At 36.7% G+C, this 18226-nt stretch overlaps 1 protein-coding gene across 1 annotated transcript in view; it reads right to left on the bottom strand.

Annotated features, from left to right (window-relative positions):
• Positions 1-18226, bottom strand: part of BCAS3 (breast carcinoma amplified sequence 3) — a 655658-nt gene that overhangs the window by 323300 nt on the left and 314132 nt on the right. The window contains exon 17 of the mRNA XM_011953652.1: positions 2080-2180. Coding sequence (XP_011809042.1) covers positions 2080-2180 — 101 coding nt within the window. The remainder of the gene's footprint in view (positions 1-2079; positions 2181-18226) is intronic.

Here is an 18226-nt window from a genome sequence, read left to right as displayed (position 1 = left end):
TCAACTCGAATGAGAAACTAAATATCCAAATTAGTTTAAATGTCTTGTCATTGGTACCTCTATGCCTGTGCAAGTCAATGTAATTGACTTCTCACGTGCCTTAATTTTGTCCTGAGTTCTTTTATATTTAATCACATTTCTCTGATTGTGGTGATTAATTCTTAACAAAACATAACCGAAAAAGTTCACAGAGTGTAGCCCTGTGTTTGTGAGTCCAAAAGGGCAAAAGCATCATGGTCTTTGGAACAATATTCACATTCCCACTAATCACAGGGAGAAAAATGCTCAGATTGAGGACAGTGATTTCTGATTCAAGTAGTTGTATTCAGCAATGTAAATTAGGCCACAGATAAAGCATTCTGTGTATTTTAAGCTCAAAACCATCAGTGTCACAGAGCCGAGAGGTAAACAGATGCCTGTGCAATTTCACTGAGGCGATGGCCAGATGTTCCTATTCACTATCCTGTTGTGTGCCGGACAAACATATTGTATATACTTTCACACTGACAGCACACATTACCCCTTTTCCTAATTGAAAAGTTGAAGTGAAGGACAGTGGTTTCTCTGCCAGCATTCCTTGGACAACATTTTGATTCTGGAAAAAACACATGCGTTTTGGGTTTACTTTATCTTCCTATCATTAAGAAAGGATGGACCACCACATGCCAGGAACTGAAAAACTTCCTGTGAATATTTTTGGTGTGATGAAATAAATACATGTTACCTAGACACTGTTTGATTTTCCAGTTTACTTTACTTTTGATTTTCCAGACTTTAGTTTTCAGGCTACCCTCCTTGAGAAAGAAATGAAACTACAAATGGCCTCCACATTTTCTGAGGCACCTGTCCGATGAAAAGCTGCCAGATTGGTAATCTGAGATAGGTCATTAGCTTCACAAAATGATGTCAGACTTGAGGAAGACATAACAGCATTTGTAACGAAGTCATTTGTAATCCCATCATTTTGAAATCTGCCCAAGTATCTTTTATTTCAAAGCCCTTGATGGTCAGTGAAGCTGTTGGAGATGGGCATGGTGGCTCTTGCCTGTAATCCCAGCACTTTGGGAGGCCAACACAGGAGGATTGCTTGAGCCCCAGAGTTCAAGATCAGCCTAAGCAACAGAGGGAGACCCTATCTCTACATTAAAAAACAAACAAACAAACAAACAAATAAATTAGCCAGCATAGTGATGCATGCCTGCAGTCCCAGCAATGTTGTAGGGCTGGTTTAGAGACCACTAAAAGCAGCATCACATGGGCTTAGGAAAGGAAACCCAGAGGGCACCATCAGAACTTCTGTAAGGTAGAATGTTATATTTCCAATAGTGAAAGTATGAACTCAATCTTCGGAAAATGCTGGCTCCACAAAACAAATCCCAAAGATTGTTGAGTGGCTTCACTGTTTCATCAAGGTCAACTTTTAGTTTAAACCTGATGAAAATGTGCTCCAAAGAGCCTATTTAAATTCCAAAGTCCTAGCTGGTCACAGAGGCTCATGCCTATAATCCCAGCACTTTCGGAGGCCAAGATGGGTGGATCGCTTGAAGCCAGGAGTTCAAGACCAACCTGGCCAACATGGCCAAACCTTGTCTCTACTAAAAATACAAAAATTAGCCAGGCAGGGTGGCACATGCCTGTAATCCCAGCTACTCAAGAAGCTGAGGCACGAAAATCGCTTGAAACCAGGAAGTGGAGGTTGCAGTGAGCCAAGGTCATGTCACTGTACTCCAGCCTGGGTGACAGAGCAAGACTCTGCCTCAAAAATTAATTAATTACTTTCAAGGCCCTAAGGCTTTAAATGGATTGGATTGTGTGAAAAATACATAGATTTTATGCCATGTGTATGGAAGCTAACATATATATACACATATACACACACAAATATGTATAATGTATACATAATATGTATATATACACCTGCAGCAGTATTTGTGGAGTAATTTGTAATATGGAAAGACAACTAATTCTTGATAATCCAACAAAGAGTTACAATTCTCCCCATTTACCTCTAAGAAAAAGAATAAAAACAGTAAATTTGTTTTATTTTACTTTAATACTCTCAATATTTCAGAGTTTTACCTGGGAAAGCCATTCTTCATCTTCCTGTCCACTATGGTCAGAAGCTAAACTGTCATAAGACCCATGTCGAGTAATGGGCCCAGGACTTCCAGGGGGAACCACTAAAGGAGAAAGAAAATAAGATTTAAACCACTTTATTCCGTGCAGTGGAAAAACAGACATGGGCACAACCATTTTGGATACTATGGTAATTTATAAGATAAAACATAATACTTTAAAGCACAGAGCGCAATTCAAACAATTATTGAACAAGTAAGAATGAAGTTCTTAGGAATAAGATACTTTAAAAAATATCTACAGGAATTTAGTAATGACATCTTGCAATAAAAGAAATAAACAACTAACTACGTGCTAATAGCAAAAGTACACTGAAGAGCAGTGACAAATCTGTTCATTGGGGGATGATATTAGGATTCTTTAAAAGAGTTTATTTAGTAGCTTCATATAAATGCTTAGGCATAAAAATGCACATTTAATTGAAAAAATGCTTTCAGTCCTGAAAAAATTCATTTATCCAGAGAAATACATTATCTTTCTTAGATACCTGAGTAGTTTTCATAATTCTTAAGTGATATGACATAGTCAAATTATAAACAGCCTACTTTTTCACTCAAATAGGAATATTTGCTTAGTAAAACAATACAATGATTCAAAAACATTTACTGAGTTCCTAATATGAACCAGACATTATCTCCTCAAAATCTTAGTCTCTTCTTTGGAAGCTACGACTCACTCACTCTGTCTCCATATCTCTAAAGGTACTTTTCTCTTTTTCTTTTTTTTTTTTTTTACAGCAGTTTTAGGTTCACAGCAAAGTAGAGCTAAAGATACAGATATGTCCCATATAACCCCCCAACCTCATACATAATTTTATTTAATCTTTTTTTTTTTTTTTTTTCTTAAGAGATAGGATCTTGCTATGTCACCCAGGCCAGAGTGCAGTGGCATGATCATAGCTCACTGTAACCTCAAACTTCTGGGCTCAAACCATCTTCTCACCCCAGTCTAATAAGTAGCTGAGACTACAGGCGTGAGCTACCATGCCTGTCCAAAATTTTCTTTTTTGTAGATACAGGATCTCACAATGTTGACCAGGCAGGTGTCAAACTCCTGGCCTCAAGTGATCCCCTGGCTTTGGCTCTCAGAGTGCTGGGATTATAGGCATGAACTACCACACCTGGCCTACCATTTTAATACCCAGAGAAATCAAGCAACGAAGTACTGGGAGGAATAGAGAAAAACTGGGGAGGTAAGTAGGAAGAAAAGAAAGAAAGTAAGAGATGATCATTAAAGAAGTGTGGAAGAAATAGAAAAGAATGAGAAGCTGAAAACAACCTTCATAATTTCCAGCACCCAGAGACATTTATATATACACATCAACATACAAAAAGTTCCTTGAGTTAGATTCCTCCATATGAAATCAGAGGATGTAAATATATAAATTTCTTAATATGTATTCCCAGAGTTATATACTTACTCAAGCAGTGAAAGAGAATGCCAACCTCACTGAGTTCTTGCTAGAACAAGGTGGTATTTTGAAAAACTATATCTTAGTGAAACAGATACAAATAAAGTAGACAAAGCATAACCTAGGGCAAGATTTTAAAAGACACAGACTCACAAAAAGCTTATCTTAACTTGCTGCAAGAGGAGAAATGCTAATTCAGTGAATTACTCAACAGAGGCATACACAGTAAAGTGTAAGATCTGCAGTAGTCAAAACTTTTAGCTGCTAGTTCTTCAAAATCATAGTTCTACAGCCAACAGGCATGGTGGCATTTGTACAAAACACAAATGATCACAAAAGCATACACCTACATTCTTGTGATGGCAAATGATATCAAGAAGAAAAGAATACCACAGTATCTATTATTTCAGCATTCTTTTGGAAATAATTGATACACATTGAAAGGCTGGTAAGTAATGATGTTTTCAAAAGGTTATCTTCACACCACTAAATTCTATATTAATTCTTACTACAGAAGAGAACAAGAGGATCCTTGAAATTCCCACCCCTTAAATACTAGTGAAAAATGTGAATATGGACAAATATGTAGAGGTTGGAAAGCAGATGAGGGCAGAGAAGATTTTAAAGAGGTGAGGTAATATGTTATACAAATATGTGAAGGAAAGATGTGACAAAGGGAATGTTAAGTACAAAGATTTTGAGAAATAAAGGGAATCAGTAACAGTTAGGAGGCCACTGTGGTTGGGTGGGGTAAGCCATGCTGTGAGTGCAAGATGAGTCAGTAAGGCAAAGGAGGTAGGACCAGCAGATTACCGTGGGCTTTTCCTTTCTTTTTTTTTTTCAGTAATAAAGCTCGAGTAATACGATGAAAAGCAATTGGAAATTTTTAAGTAGAAGTGAGCAACCATGCCTTACATAACCAGCTGGTACCTAACGTGAATTTCTCCAAAAGTTTATGTTGTGTTTTATATACGCTGAGCTTAGACTAGTATATGTCACAGAATAAGTACTCAATAAGTATTTACTGGGTGGTTGGAGTTTGGGATTCTGTACTAAGTAAGCAATGGCACTAGAATGGCTGGACACTTGTTTATCCATCAACAAAATAGGGATAATATATTATAATGTCTGGGATTAGCTTCAAAATAACCCAGTGGCAGGGATAGAGGTGGGAAGTAGAATTACAGATGAAAACAAGATTGGTCATTAGTTGATCATTGTCATAGCTGACTCATAGGTACATGGAGGCTCACTGTACTATTATTTTCTAGTTTTGTATATGTTTGGAATTTTCCACAGTGAGAAGGGAGAAAGATCCTCTCTGCCCTCATTAACTTTCCAAGGGAAGTAATAAAGATTCCAAATATACATCTAGAAATAGTACCATAAATATGCATCCCAAAATCCTAAAGAGATTGTAAGAATTTCCATCCCCTTTTTTCACTAAAAATAGTTTTCTAATTAAGCATGCTTGGAAGCCATCAGAAGACGGGCAATACAAAAAAATAAATCTGGTGGGATAATATTTTTCAACATTAAATAAATATCCTTCCTTGGCCCCACTATTTTTTCCATGTTTGATACATTTTTATTACTAAATTGGGTAAAAGCACAAACATCAAAAGATGAGAAGCTTAAAACAAGAAGCTAACTATAATCCAAATAATTTTGAAAAGTCTGAAAGAAGAGTGCAATAAGGGAACATATTTTTTCACAATAAATTAATCATTACTTGGCACTGTGGTGTTAAACATACAACTAGATATATTACTGTTCCTGATTGGTAATGTAATATATTTATTAAAATCTGTTGGTCTTCCTATTATATTCAGTATTGGAATTACAATATGTAGCATGGAATACCTTAGAACAGTCCCAACAGTATACTGAGCCAGAACCTGCTTCATCCAAATGTGGTCCTCAGACCATCAACATTGACTTCCCTGGCAGAGCTTGTTAGAAATAAATAACTTCAGGCTCCACCCACCCAGCCCTACTGAATGACAATCTGTATTTCAACAAGATCCCTAGGTAATTTCATTACACATTAAAATTTCAGAGTTGTGTTATACAGGAGTAGACTCACTGCCATTCCTATAAAATAGATCAGTAGTAAAAGTTTGGAGAATCTACATTATTTTTTAAAAGGAAAAATATGAAAAACTGGTTTTCATTTGAGAGCTTAGGAGGAAAATAATTAGCTACTTATTACCATTTCTAAAATCTAGACAAGAAAATTCTGAAATAAGTATGGTTATTATGAGATTAAGTTAGCTATAAATTATTAGGAAATTTAAAATAGAAAGGTACTATCATTTTCATAGGATTTACTTTTTTATCCACTTGTTACGCTTCTAAACTCTTCACTATAACCTCAAATTTCAGTATAAATGGCCATGATAGTAGAAAAGTCAAGCTCTGTTTGCCATGGCTGATGTTGGGGGACATATCAAGCCAGTACGTGCGTAAGTTAAAGTGACAGATCTAAAATGTTCAGCTTATCAGTATTTAATACTTTCCTTAGTTTCTGTTGTAGTTGTTGTTGTTTTAGTCAAAGGTGGTTGAGTGTTTGGAAATGACCTTAGGTGGCTTTTGTTTTACAGATATGACCTGCCAGCATCACAAAACTTTTGGACAAAGAAATCAGTAAGTCTCTTGATTTTAGTCAGTCTACATATAGTATTGAAAAGCTTTGTGACAAGTAATTCTTTCTAATGTTACCAGGCTGCCTGTGTAAACACAGAAGGCCAGCCGAGGAGACAGGATAAATTATCTGTGGGAAGGGCTCATAGTCAATAGCCAATATTCTAGTTTAAAATTCGTTCTCAAATGCTTTGGGCACAAAGATAAAAATAAACTAAGTTTTTGCTCTTTTTATATAGCATAAATTTTCTTAGTTTGTACTAACACATTCTCATATTACAAAGGTAATTTCATGGAACAATGTTCCTTTTGATATTGAATGATCTGAAATTACACAAATAGAACTATACATTCAAAAAAATTCTCATGTGAATAACAAAAAAGGCAAGTTCAACAACAACAAAAAAGTTTCCTTTCTTTTTTTTTTTTTTTTTGACACAGGGTCTCACTGTGTCACCCACACTGGAGTGCAGTGGCATCATCTCGGCTCACTGCAACCTCCACCTTGTGTTCAAGCGATCCTCCCACCTCAGCCTCCCAAGTAGCTGGAATTACAGGCGTGTGCCACCATGCCTGACTAATTTTTGTATTTTGAGTAGAGACGGGGTTTTGCTATGTTGGCCAGGCTGGTCTTGAACTCCTAACCTCAAGTGATCCACCCACCTCAGCCTCCCAAAGTGCTGAGATTACAGGCATGAGCCACCACACCTGGCCTGAAAGTTTTGCTTTCTTGCAGGTGGACACTGAATAGTAGGTCTAATTTGGTTTTTGTTTTAAAAGTCCCAAAACAAAAGCAGCTTAAAACCTAATTAAAATGAATTTTAAAATCTGTGCACTAAACTACCAGTCTCTGGTACCATTTTCTGTTTTCTGTCCTTGTGGTGCAGGTTCTTCTCCGTTTCTTTTTTTGCTCTTTTCACTGGCTCAGCTGCACCATTCTCCATCACATTCATCATCACTATCAAATTCAGCTTACCTGCCCTGAAACTGTACTTTCCCTTTCGCAAACCCAGGCTGAGCAGCCTTATTACTCTTTCCTTTTCCTGTAAATCTGCAACCTTTGACTTTCATTTATTTGGGGATTCTTGTTGATCTTGCATGATTTTTTTCAATGCTTCTTTTTCATCTCTCCTTCTACTATTTCCCAAGTCACTTCTTTGGTTTTTTAATTGTGGGTTACCATTATTTGTGTCTTTGGCTTTACTTAATGCTTCTTTGGCTTTTTCTTTAAATAGAATTATCCTCTCTTTTACTCCTCTGCCAAAGTCTATCCATTTTATTTCACCACTTGCATTTATTTATATTAAAAATTTTCTCCCAATCCAGGTAGGAAGAACATTCTATGTTTACTGCCTTGGGAAGGAATGACATACCAGTTCATGTGGAAAAAAGAATTTACAACCGTGATAAAAAGAAAGTATGATAAGAGCAAAGTTTCCATGCTTCTAACCACTCAAATATTAGGAATGATACCCTGAGATTGGAGTAAGATTGGCAGAGAGAGAAAGGGGAAAAAAGAAAGTCACAAAGAGGAGTGGGAAACAACAGAATCCCAGAAAAAGTTTTAGGGACCAATGGCTGTGAAAACTTACGTCTTCATTCTTGGGCAGAGTTAAGGGAAGTGGCAAGAGATCCCACATGGTACAAGAGTAGAAACGGTGTGCACATAGTGTGCCTGTACAGCCAGGTCTGTGACAACCTTATCATGTTTCCCACAGCTTAGAAGAGAAGAATGTTTCATACATGTACAAGAATAATACAGACATAGTCCAGAGAACTGACAGGAGTTGGATGAGAAACAAGAATGGATGCTGCAGAGACCTATATGAACCAATGACCAATAATCTGGTGGGGAAATGGGACATGTCAGTGGTGGCAATTAGGACAAAGTGTCCCCAAATCCCTTACCTCATACTTTTACACCCTGTAAACCCTAGAGAATTTAGATGTAACTTTGGAGGCGGTATAATTGATTGAGATTAATTTTTCCACCTTTCTTCAAATGGAGGTACTAAAAAAACTTAATAGAGTTTATTTAAAGAAAAATAAAGTTACATATCTTGCAAATCCAAGTTCAATGGACCAAGGTACAAAATAGCTACCCTAAAGAAAAATGTTTAGTATCTTTTATATTTACCAACTATCCTTAGATAATTAATAAACTTGGTACAAGGATATAAATCTTGCCATGTTCTTAGTACAGTAATTTTCAAACACACCTTATCTGCCAAACTGAAAAGGAAATACTATCAATTTACTTTAGAGAGTACAACTTCAAAAGTATTGCCTCTACTAGACACAGGCATTTGCTAAATATAGATCAAGAAGCAAGGGCAGGATGAGTAGATCATTATGAGGTAACTGTGAGCCTGTCTGTTTAAGCAAATCATGCTTACAGTAAGTAAATAAGAGCTAAAAAAAAATCACTAATGGTATTTTTCTTATAGGAGTATATGGACTTCTGTGTATTGTGTGTGTGTGTGTATACAGCCAGGTATATATATATATATATTTTTTTTTTTTGAGATGGAGTCTTGCTCTGTCACCAGGCTGGTATACAGCAGCGCGATCTCTGCTCACTGCAGCCTCTGCCTCCCGGGTTCAAGTGATTCTCCTGCCTCAGCCTCCCAAGTAGCTGGGATTACAGGTGCATACCACCACGCCCAACTAATTTTTCTATTTTTAGTAGAGATGGGGTTCCACCACATTGGTCAGGATAGTCTCGAGCTTTTGACCTCATGATCTGCCCACCTCAGCCTCCCAAAATGCAGGAATTACATGTGTGAGCCACTGTGCCCAGCCTATTTATATATTTTCATATGTGAGTATGTATAAAGCAAACAAAAGCCAACCTGCTTTAGGGCTGACTTTTGAAAATTAGTCCTGTTAATCTAAACCAAAAATACTGCCAAGTTCGCAGAACAACATAAATAAAGTTATGAAATGAAAGATTAATGGCCCCTTAATAACGTCCTTAGGTCTGAATCCTATATAATAAAATTCACGATATTCCAAAAAGTCAACTAACAATACATACAATTTTTCAAATCAAAATCTTGGAAGAGTTCTATTTTTGAATTTTTAGATGCCCTCTGCAACTTGATACAAGAATCAATGTATAAAGAAGTTTTAAAAATTACCCACAGAAAATATGGTATTTATCAGTTAGAGGAAGTATATGCTTTACATACTGCTAAACTATAGGTACAAAGTATTAAAGTATGCAAATAATAATTACAAGATTAAAGGTATAAACATTATATTAACAGATATCTAAGCTGACATCATTAAGTTTCTTCAAATATCTAGTTCTTTAACAGTACTTAATATAGGTTAGGATAGGTGAATTTGAACCAAGATTCCGAGAATGAGTTACTACCATTCCTAGAAAAATTTAAGCCTAACATTTCAATTTTTCCCCCAAAAGAATGAGAAGATAAACTCAATTTTATGGAATCAAATTCTTTCTAAAATATTCCCAAAGAAACAGCTAGATATCAAAAAAGTTCATCTGCAACTAATCTAATCTTCTACTTAGAACACAAAAGGTCAGATCTTTATCATTAACATATTAAATATACTGTACATTAGAGCAGGTAATTAATTATTCTCATTGTATTGGACATGGTTTTACATACTCAGGAAAAAATACTAGACCTTCTAAAAATGAAGTTTATAAGATGTAAATATTTCTTTACAAAGAAAGAATAAAAATAAAAATATCTGTATCCAGTACTATTTCATTTAAAGCAATGAAAAACAACTGTCATTGCATGTAAAAGTGAAAAGACTACACACAGCTTGTAAGCATCCTTTTTATATAAACAAGCACAAAGTATAATACTCAACATCGAGCAGTACTTATTTACGAAAGTAATGAAGGAAAAGTCTATTTGGTTTGGTTTTGTTCTGTTCTTGTTCTACCCTTTCTTACATTTCTTGAATTTCCAGAAATAAATTCTCTTAGCTGTAGCTCTGGAAGCTTTAGAGGACATGGCTGATCAACTACCGGTACCACTGTTTGTAAACTCCAGCCTCCCAACTCTAGCAGATGTTAAGAAGCTGTTCTACTCCTTGACATTAATTGCAATGCTATCACTATCAGAGAAATCTGCTTCTCAAATTAAGGATAAAAATGCTGATGCTAATGGTACCTAGTTTTATATGTGAGATAATCATATAGTTACCTGGTTTAAGATTTTGTGGACACTTAAAATATGATAATAGGCTGAATATATAGAAATAGAAATATAGTCTTTTAAATCAAAAATTCACACTCTGATCTATAAATGAAGATTAAATGCATTTGTAAGTTTAATTATAAATTGTGATCTATAAATGAAGATTAAATGCATTTGTAAGTTTAATTATAAATTTTAAATTCACATTCTGATTTATAAGTGAAAAATCAAAGATGGACCCAAAAGCTCTCATCTGGACAAGTGAGTTTACTGGGTCCTACTGGCAGCAGAGTTTTAAATGGACAGTGGAATTCTTCAGATTCAGGACCAGACACAGTTTCTGTTTTCTCCTACTCTTTACCATATCCCCACCCTTCCTCCGCAAACAATGAAACCCTCACCATGTTAAAGTTTTTAGTGGCGACCTGAGAGATGAATAATGTTGTGCCAGCATTTTTCAGTCATTTAGGTTATTTAGAGGAACAACATTCCTTTTTCTAGCAACAGAGAAATTTGCAGTTAAATGACATCATGCTGCCTTGAATGAAACAGCTCAGGCTCAAAGTTCACCCAAAGGCCAACAGTGATAAACTCTCTCCCAAGGACAAACCTCAATATATTTTTGGTGCTTATTAAAAATAGCATTTATATAGCAGCCACACAATAAGCAAGGGCTCTTTACCAAACTCTGTTTCTGATCAGAAAGCACTCAGGATATATGGATGAACTTCTGCTTGAGAATGTAGTTTCTTAGTACAGAAACTAAAATTTGCCATTGTAAAACAAAGGTTCAGAAGACAAATAATCCGAAAGCAAAATGAACAAAGGCAGTTCCCAACGAACAAGCAATTCACAGAGGAGGAATTATAATATCCAACAAACATATTTAAATTGTAGTAATTGGAGATTTACTGGCTCAAGTTATCATTGCATACATATCAAAGTGGGAAGAATTAAAGTGTGACTTTTTAAATGACTAAAAAAAGGGAGAACCCTCTCAGATTAAAAATAACACACACAACTACTTGAAAATGGGTAGTATTAAATTCACACTGATTTATAAGTGTGACAAGTTAAATGTAGAGGAATTCACTAAATCTAATACACAGAGCAGTAAAGCAATTCCACAGAATATCGCTGGTTGTTCTGTTGATTAGCAGCCGTCTATATCAATGCAACAATAACACATAAAGGGAAACAAGCTGTATCTACGTTATATATTATACGGATCAATGATCTTCCTTGCACCCTGACTCTGTAGTACCATAGATGTTCTCTAATTAATTATTAAAGTTTTCTAACAGTCAGTATTGTACATCTCTGGTTTCACTTTCTTTTTATTCCACATTCCCAGAAGAACAGTCACAGACAATAGATAATTAGAAAAAGTATGTATCTTCTCTGTCTATAAGCTAATAGATTTCACTGAAAAACTGACAACTCTGGGTACATCTTTTCCCCCCATCTCCTTTTCTCTACCCCCGCAGTATCATAATATTACAACAGAAGATAAACTAAGGAGCTTTCATTTATTGTTCCTGCTACCAAAAGGTCGCTTGACATTCGGCATCTGGACAAATTACACCTGGAGGTAGTCTGGTTGGGCTCACAATTTAGTTTTACTTCTTAGTGGCCCTAAATATCTCATAAAATGGAGAGAAAGAATAGAGCATAATGGGTTCATGCTATCAGCCAGATCAACAACTCTACTAAGGAAAAATTTCAAACTGTCCAAGTATACTTTTTTTTTTTTTTAAGAGATAGGTATCGCTATGCTGACCAAGTTGGCATGCAGTGGCTATTCACAGGCATGGTAATCATACTGCACTACAGCCTAGAATTCCTGAGCCTCAAGTGATCTTCCTCTCTCAGCCTCCTGAGGAGCTGGAACTACAGGTGTATACCATGACACCCAGCCTCTAATACACTTCTAAGAAGTGAATAGACTATAACAATTCCCTCAAAACATTTGCAAGGTCAAACCATTTTAAGGACAAGGTGGAGTTTATGAGGGGTCTTCAAAAAGTTCAAGGAAAACTGAAGTAAGAACAAATGTCAAATTTACAGTCAAGCTTGGGTAGAAGAATGGTGAAATTACTGATTCTTTACCAAAAGTTTATGGAGACAATGCCCCAGAGAAATCAGCAGTTTACAAATGAATAGTTCATTTTAAGAAGGGATAAGATGGTACTGAAGATGAAGTCCTCAGTGGCCAGGCCATCCATATGAATTTGATAGGAAAAAATTCATTTTGTTAGTGCCTTAATTGAAGAGACCAATGACTAACAGCAGAAACTACAGCCAGTGCCAAAGACATCACACTTAGTTCCACTTCCTCAATTCTGATTGAAAAATTAAAGGTAAGAAAACTTTTCACTTAATGGGTGCCTAAAGCATTGCACCCAGATCAGCTGCAAACTACAGCAAAGCTTTCAATGGAAATTTTAATCAAGTGGGAACAAGATTCTGAAGCATTTCTTCAAAGAACTGTAACAGGAGGCCGAATATGGTGGCTCAACGCCTGTAATCCCAGCACTTTGGGAGGCCAAGGCGGCAGATCACGAGGTCAAGAGATCGAGACCGTCCTGGCCAACATGGTAAAACTCCGTTTCTACCAAAAACATAAAAAATTAGCCAGTGTGGTGGCAGGCGCCTGTAGTCCCAGCTACTGGGGAGGCTGAGGCATGAGAATTTGAACCCGGGAGGCGGAGGCTGCAGTGAGCAGAGATCGCACCACTGCACTCCAGCGTGGGTGACAGAGCAAGACTGTGTCTCAAAAAAAAAAAAAACAAAAAAACCCCCAAAAACTGTAACAGGAAATAAACCATGGCTTTACTGTTACAGTATGATCCAAGAGACGAAGCACAATCAAAGCAATGGCTACCGAAAGGCGGAAGTGGTGCAGTCAAAGCAAAAGTGGGCAAGAGCAAAGGTCACGGCAACAGTTTTTAGGATGCTCGAGGCAGTTTGTTTGTTGACTTTCTGGAGGGTCAAAGAAAATAATAACATCTGTTAATTATGAGAATGCTTTGAGAAAATCAGCCAAAGCTTTGGTGGAAAAATGCCCGGGAAAGCTTCATCAGAGAGTTCTCTCCATCATAACAATACTCTTGCTCATACCTCCTAGCAAACAAGGGCAATGCTGTGAGAGTTTCGATGGGAAATCATCAGGCATCTACCTCACAGTCCTCATCTGGCTCCTTCAGACTTCTTTTTGCTTCTAATCTTAAAAAAATCGTTAAAGGGCATCATTTTTCTCTAGTTAATGTAGAAAAGACAGTATTGACATAATTAAATTCCCAGGACCTTCAGTTTTTAGGATGGACTAAATGGCTAGTGTCATTGCTTACAAAAGTATCTTTAACTTGATGGGGCTTATCTTGAGAAATAAAGTTTATATTTTTAATTTTTATCTTCTGATTCCCTTTTTCCACAAACGTTTGGAAGTCCCCTCATATTTACCTGGAAAGACACACACAATACTTAATGTGCTCTACTAGAACTCATACCAGTGCGACTCATTTGACAGTACAGCTGCACTCTATGTACATTAAATCACCAACAGCAGGATAGCTGGAAAAGTCAGTCCACACTATTTCAAACAATTGTATCATAACGATATAATACTTTGCTTATAGCTTATGAATAACAACTCTTGTCTTATCACGGGTTATATAATCTGGCCAGACTCAGATGTAACAATAAAAGCATTCTTATTAAAGTTCACCTTTACAGGAGTAGAGAATACAATACATTACTAATAGTAGGTGCCTCCTGGGAGGCGATAAGGTTGATGGGGGTATACAGAGGATTTATTTTCCACTGGATATTTCTTGTTACCTTTTAAACTGTGTATATCATGTAGTTGTATAAAAATTCATATTTAATTAAAAGTTGTGGAATAAGAACAATACAACTGATAGTGCAGTACACCATAGTCAATATATGCAAACAAACAAATCAGATATATATAAACAGAAGTTGGAAAATGATAAACAAAATAAAAGTTGACCTTATTGCATAGTGGGTCATGTGTTCTTCCTCCTATTTTTAGGTTCAGTAACTTTTGAAAGGGGGTGTGCTACTTCTAACTTGCTTATGCATAATGTCTCCATATCTGTTTATTATTATCTCTGTATTTACACATACAAATATCAAACATAGGACCAGCTTTATCAACTGCTCAAACACGTTGCTTTTTTGTTCAGAAGACTGATTATTTGCTGAAAGCATCCTAAGCTAAATTCTGCGTAGAATTATGAGTTGTATTGCTTCAACAGTAGCAACTGTATTCTCACAGCCAAACCTGAATGTTAGATGCATTTCTTTCAGGAATAATCAATTCTCCATTCTAAATTCAAGGAACATGCTAAAATATACTCTATAAGACACTAGGATGAGTACAGCATATATGGAACCTACTGTAAATTGACATTGTAAAGGTAAATAATCACTATTTTTGGTCATTAAATTGTGTGCAGTAATTGATGTACCAATTTGTACATGTAGGCAATAGGACAGTGATTGAAAACTTACTGTTCTTGATTCCATCTACAACGGCATAGTTGAAAAGCAAAGACTCTAATGCAGTATTTGGTCTAGCATCTACACTAAGCCCTGACAAACAAACAAAAAAAGCAGGCGGGGTTGGGGGGTGATGCTTATAAATGTAAAAATGGCAAAAATAATTTTTTTGCAAAGAGTTAATGCAGTTTCTTTCATGTTTCATTTATTTATTATTAAGTTACATACTACAAAGATCCACATCATTATGCAGCAAGAAGAATTACATACAGATTTTCTCTTGCCTAAGCAAAAGAGGCAAAGTTGTCTTGGCATGGAGAGATAAAAGCTTTTAGACCTGGAAGGCACCAAACATTTTCACCCTGCAGTTAGGAACATAATCTAAAATCTTTTTAAATGATCATTAAGCATTCATGATGTTTTCCATATTTTATCTCTAAATTAATCAAAAAATTCTCAAAACCGAGAGGATAGGGGAAGCATGAGATAAAGAACACAAGCCCACAACTGCTGCAGGGTTTTCTTTAACTTTCCAAAAGTCAGAGCATTTTCCAGGCTTGGTCTTCCTCTCCTGCTCCGCAACGTCAAACTACTAAAACAGAGATCTCCACAAATCACCACCCTTCCTTACCTGTTTTATGTAATGGTGGGGAGTTGTGATCTTTAAGAAGTCTTTCTTAGGATATTTTATGGCAGAATGTTGTAAATTGTTGAAACTTGGTAATTGGTAGATTCCTTATACAACTAACTGTGTACTATATACGTCTAACGTTTCGCTAATAATTTTTTTAAAAACTATTTTATGAATGTTTCAAAAGATTGAACAACCATTTCTTGACCTGCAGACTGATAGTCATCTTGACTCTTCTTGGCTAGGGTATGGAATACATGAAGCATTCAGGATCATTCAGTGAGTGACAATTTAAAAAATCATAGTAAACTTTTCTAGAACAGGTTTTATTTTTTCACATAACACTGTATGTGTCATTCATGTTAATACATTGAGGTCTGGTGGCCAGGTGTGGTGGTTCACGCCTGTAATCCCAGCACTTTGGGAGGCCAAGGCAGGCGGATCACTAAGTCAGGAGATTGAGACCATCCTGGCTAACACAGTGAAACCCCATCTCTACTAAAAACAACAACAACAAAAAATTAGCCAGGCATGGTGGCGGGCATCTGTAGTCCCAGTTAGTCAGGAGGCTGAGGCAGGAGAACGGCGTGAACCTGGGAGGCAGAGCTTGCAGTGAGCCGACATTGCGCCACTGCACTCCAGCGTGGGCAACAGAGCAAGACTCTGTCTCAAAAAAAATAAAAATAAAAATAAAAAATTATAAAAATTTAGGTCTGGTTTACTTTCATTACTGTATACCATTTTATTTCCATCTTGTATAACAAAGCGAGGTAGTCCTTTTCCCCTGCATTTTCTTCCTTCCTCATTCCCTTCTTTCTTTCATTTTCACTTTCTCTCTTTCCCATTCATTTTTTCCTTCCTTCCTAAATATTTTTTTTTTTTTTGAAAATGGACTACTAATATTACATGAACATATGCTAATTGCAAACTTCAAAGAATGAGGAATAAAAAATAAAAGTCCCTCTTATCCTCCTCAATCACTGCAATAGTGAACACTGATTGCAATGAGAATCTCAGAAAATCAAATATTTTGCCAGCATTTCAGAAGTTTTAATGTGAAGAGTCTAACTCTTTTAGGGAAAAGTGTCAGGGTCTTAACACAACTGTCAAAAGGATCTTCCAGAGTACAGCCTTTCAAGATATACAGGACACCAAGAAAAATCTCACTCTCTATAAATTCCTAAGGGAAGGAAGATGCTCAAAGAAAATAGGTCTAATAGAAAACTTCAATTTGCATTAATAAATTAGAACTGCTGAATAAGAATTCTTTTTTTTAATTTTTAATCTTTTTTTTTTTGAGATAGAGTCTTGCTCTGTCACCCAGGCTGGAGTGTAGTGGCATGATCTCAGCTCACTACAACCTCCACCTCCCAGGTTCAAGAGATTCTCCTGCCTCAGCCTTCTCAAGTAGCTGGGACTGCAAGTGTGCACCACCACACCCGGCTAATTTTTGTGTTTGTAGTAAAGACAGGGTTTCACCATGTTGGCCAGGCTGGTCTAGAAGTCCTGGACTCAAGTGATCTGCCCACCTTGGCCTCCCAAAGTGCTGGGATTACTGGCATGAGCCACCATGCCCAGCCAGTAAAATTTCTTTCTATAGCTTCGAAAATGCACCCAATATCAGAGCTATACTTGTCCAGCTGACCACTGAAGATCAGAGGAGATATAATACAAATGCTTTCTCTTTACAACAAAGTATGTTCACCTGTGCCACCTGGAGGTATCTGTCATAAAGTAGGTGGAATCACGAGAAGCAAGAAAGACCTCACGGGAGAAGAAGGATATTCATTCTCACACAACTAGTTACAACCACCAGCTATCGTTAGTGAGTTTCTTTCTTCTATCCAAGCTATTGGGTAAGGTTTTTTGGATCAATTATCTCATATTATCTAACAATGATCCTGTAAGGTAGGTATTATTAATACCCATTTTAAAGACAGGGAGAGGCTGGGCGCGGTGGCTCACGCCTGTAATCCCAGCACTTTGGGAGGCCAGGACGGGCGGATCACGAGGTCAGGAGATTGAGACCATCCTGACTAACACGGTGAAACTCCATCTCTATTAAAAATACAAAAAATCAGCTGGGCGTGGTGGCTCACGCCTGTAGTCCCAGCTACTCAGGAAGCTGAGGCAGGAGAATGGTGTGAACCCGGGAGGCGGAGCTTGCAATGAGCTGAGATCATGCCACTGCACTCTAGCCTGGGCGATAGAGTGAGACTCTGCCTCAAAAAAAAAAAAAAAAAAACAGACGGGGAGAAAAATGTTCGGGGAGGTTATCTGCCTAAAGTTGTCCAGAGAGCAAGCAAGTAGCAGAGATAGAGTTCAAATTCAGGACTGCAGACTCTAAAGATCACATTCTTCACCTTAAGCAAAACCACCTCACCTCAATTTATCACTTCATTACCTACTAAGTTCATTATTTTAAATTACATTTACAATATAAAACATGTAAGAGATTTTTATCCCCAAACATCAATTATATCATTGATTGAGAGTCTGTTGTCTGTCTATTCAATGTCTGCTTAACTTAATATAATCTTTTCTATAATCATAATAAACATCTATGTATCCTGATCAGAGATACCTATACTGTGATCAAACAATGGGGAAAAATTACTTTAACCACAAGTCACGATGGAGGTTACAGACATTGAAGGAAGCTTCACACGTAGTGAGAGAAACAATCAAAGTGCTACTTTA

This window comes from Colobus angolensis, unplaced genomic scaffold (assembly GCF_000951035.1).
Source record: "Colobus angolensis palliatus isolate OR3802 unplaced genomic scaffold, Cang.pa_1.0 Scaffold37, whole genome shotgun sequence".
NCBI lineage: Eukaryota > Metazoa > Chordata > Mammalia > Primates > Cercopithecidae > Colobus > Colobus angolensis.
This window is presented reverse-complemented; position numbering and strand designations above follow the sequence as displayed.